At 47.1% G+C, this 3,451-nt stretch overlaps 1 protein-coding gene across 1 annotated transcript; it reads right to left on the reverse strand.

Moving 5' to 3' along the window:
- Window positions 1-747: 747 nt before the first annotated feature.
- LOC112274763 (uncharacterized) lies at window positions 748-3,078 on the reverse strand. The gene has a single exon (XM_024504504.3). The coding sequence runs from the start codon at window positions 2,581-2,583 to the stop codon at window positions 763-765; it is 1,821 nt and encodes a 606-aa protein (XP_024360272.1). The 5' UTR covers window positions 2,584-3,078; the 3' UTR covers window positions 748-762.
- Between the last annotated feature and the right edge of the window lie 373 nt (window positions 3,079-3,451).

The raw sequence follows: 3,451 nt of genomic DNA on the forward strand, positions 1-3,451 counted from the left end.
TCGGAAGATAGACCCTATTTACTGAGCACATTGGTGATCATTTCAACCTCGAAACAGACTTTTCTGCGCTTCAGGAATCGGTCTCTTTATTCGAATTCGATGAACTCATTGACCTGCATTTTCTCTGATCGAATTCTCAGAGAATGCATCATACATCTATTTTACGGCCACCATGGAAGTTTGAGTTCAAATCGAAACCGTCTAACGTGGTAGCACAATCAGACAAAACTAAATAAATGAAATTGTTGAGTTCATCGTGGATGTGTTAAGCTCGAGAGTAGTACTTCTCTGGTGAACTAAACTGACAAGTTGAATTTTCACATGGGGTTTAACACAGTTGTTGACTCTGTGATATCGACGAGTATCTGACTTGAACATGAACCAATCGATGAACAATTGGAAGGTTGAAATCCAACTCGTTACGCATTGGGTTGTTGGTTTTAGTTAGTGAATGCCAACGGCATACCTGCGAGCTTCATGAAGCGTCACAAGAACTGGACAGTGTGCAGGTGTGCTTGCACATATACTGTTTGGTTGTCAAACCATTGATCTGTCTATCCTGATCTTGTCACTGTTGAGCAGCGAGGATAAATCAGTGTGTCTCAGATAGCTTGTACAAGAAACGGTTCACAGGTAGACCTAGAAATTAACCGTTTGTAATAAGGAAAATTGAAGCATGGCAAGAGCTTGGTGACAGCAGCAAGGTGGACTAAAAGCTCGAGTAAATTGTAAATGAGAAAACCCTGAAGCAGCTAACATCAATTAAGCAAAAGCTTGCTGACCGAGATAACTAGAGATGACTGATGTAACCAAATGCGCTAAAATAAACACACACACATATATACATACATACATACACACACACGAGCCAAAAGGCGAGAGATGTTGTCTATGAAGTTTCACTGGCATTGAACATGGAGTTTGTAAAACACATTGATTGACATAATGAAGGTGCCAACATGTCAATTCTCTACTTGTGCGTGAGCCTTTACTATCAAGCCTGTAATGCCAATAAATAAGAATCTGTGAATTTGAATACTGATAAATACTTCCTAGCTCGAAATACGAGTCACAAGCGGTGTCGATTACAGCACCGAATGCTAAACTTAAACCATAATTAGGTGTTTCTTCATCCTTGGCGGAGCACCGATTATCCCCCGACACCCACACCGACAATCCAACGAAATCATCAGCTACACTAGTTTCTCCTCCGACACCCATTTCGGAAATGGCGAAATTGCAGACGGGTGAGGATTCTCCAGCGTCGCAAATATCAACCACCGACTCCAGTGAAGAAGTCTCAAAACACATTGAAGAGCAACTGCATGAAGCTGCCATGAAAACGAAGCCGGAGGGGCTTTGTTCCACAAGCACGTCTGAGCTGATAAAGTTGGGTTCACGGTCCCCAACCTTCTGGCTTACAAGTGGAGTTTCAATGGAAACGGGTAGGATTTCAATTTCCGAAGCCACGAAGAAATTAGCAGGAGACGAGCTTCTCGGCGATCGCACAACGATCCAAGGCCCGGAATCAGGGCTGGCAGAGGTGCTCCACCAATCTTCTTCAACCTGTTCTTGCGACTTAGGTTTGGCGCACACCAATCCTCGCTTGAAAAGAGAAGGCGCAGGCGCAGCGAGAGTTGGCACAGCGTACACATAAGACTCATAAGCGTCAGAGTCAGAGTCTACGGGGAGACGCAAAACTGTAGTTGGGGACAAGGCCGCTTTCGAAACAGCAGGAGCTGCTGCCACAAACCGGGTGGTCAAAAAGGGATGCTGGAGCAGCTGGGTGCTAGTCCATCGCTTGGAAGGCTCTCGCTGGAAACAGTGAGACAAAAAGTCGTGCGCCTCTGCGGAAAGCGAAGCAGGCACTTCAGGGAGCTCGTCAGTGCACCCAATGTGGTAAAGGGCAGCGTAATGATTGGCGAAGTTGCTCCATGGAGCTCGACCCGTAGCCATTTCAACCACGGTACATCCCAAGGACCAAATATCCGAAGCAGGACCTTGCTCCACCTGGTTCACAACCTCCGGCGCCATCCACAACGGTGTCCCGTTCACCGTGGCAGAGCAATTCATGACGTCGCTCTCCATTGCCCCGCCAACTCTCTTGGAGGATCCAAAGTCTGTCAACTTCACGCTACCGTTTCCAATCAAGATGTTCTTCCCCTTGATATCGCAGTGCACAATCCCATTGCTGTGCAGGTAATCAATCCCCTCCACGATGCTGCGCGTGTACTTCCGGAGCAGGTGCTCATTCAAAGCCCCGCAGTTCGCGAACTGCTTCACAAAATCCGTCAAGCAGCCATCAGGCATGTACTCCAAAAACACGTTGCGCATCAGTTGACCACTCTCTTCGGTCCAATCGCTTCCCAGGCAGCGCACGACATACTTCGAATCCAATTTCTCCAATATATCGATCTCGTTTTCGATTGCTCTGACCGCGACCTCTGACCTTGAGTCGCGTTCAGTAACCTGCACGGACTTCACGGCAAACACTTCACCATTTTCTCTGTTAATCGCGAGATTCACACTCCCAAAAGTGCCTGCACCGAGCAATTTCCCCCTGATCCACGACTGCGCTGCCATGGCTCCCAGATTTTGTTTCAAACCAACACCCTGCAATCGCTAGAGCATCGTGTTCTTTTCTAAGTGTCGATTGCTTTCAGATTCAGACCTCTCCGTCTGCCTTCGTCCCCTGTCAAAACCCAATCCAGTTCCTTCACTGCCCTTTGTCTCTCTCCTCCACTCCCTATTCTGCTTCGCTTTTGAGAGGTGTCTCACGTCTATCCCTCCCTACAACCCAACGACACACAATAACCTGAATGGAATGTCTCTCACCCGGTCGAGAGAATTTTATAAAGAGACTGTGATGCAAGTGACACTGAGGAGCAAGTGGAGGACTTCCTCAAAAGGGTTAATAAGCGTCGGGCTCCTCCAGGTAGAATAAAGCAAGCTGTCAGGTTGGTCGGGAGGGGAAAGTGTGGAACACAGTCTCCTACCGATCACGACATAACGCTGGGGATCCGAGGCGAAGACTCAAACTACTTCCTTAAATATCGCCCGGAAGGTAGATCCCCAGGCAATCAACTCCAAACAAAAGCCACTGGCGTCTTTCTTCCGCCAATTACTTTATTATGGAATAACGTAAAACCGTATCACAATTTAACCTGAAAACCACGAAACTAGACCCAGCTCTTTTTACGTCCGAGGGTCGCCTCTCCCAATGAACTGTAGACAATTGTAACATGTGGATAATCGCAATGCTCAAACGTTAACCCCACGAACTTCAAATTCCAGAAAAAGGCAAACTAGAGCTCGACATAGGCCATCAGGCACGCACGAAGATTGCAGACAAAGCGATCAGGAGAGACTGGTTGTGTGCACCAACAAAGTTATCTTTGTATAAACCTCGGTAAATCAAGTAAATTTCCTTTCCGCTTCTTCACATGGTAGG

Source organism: Physcomitrium patens, chromosome 22, assembly GCF_059467195.1.
Source record: "Physcomitrium patens ecotype Gransden chromosome 22, ASM5946719v1, whole genome shotgun sequence".
In the NCBI taxonomy this organism is placed as follows: Eukaryota; Viridiplantae; Streptophyta; class Bryopsida; order Funariales; family Funariaceae; genus Physcomitrium; species Physcomitrium patens.

Bases quoted from the DNA above. Each gene is read 5' to 3' on its own strand.
- LOC112274763 (XM_024504504.3), bottom strand. From the start codon at position 2,583: ATGGCAGCGCAGTCGTGGATCAGGGGGAAATTGCTCGGTGCAGGCACT.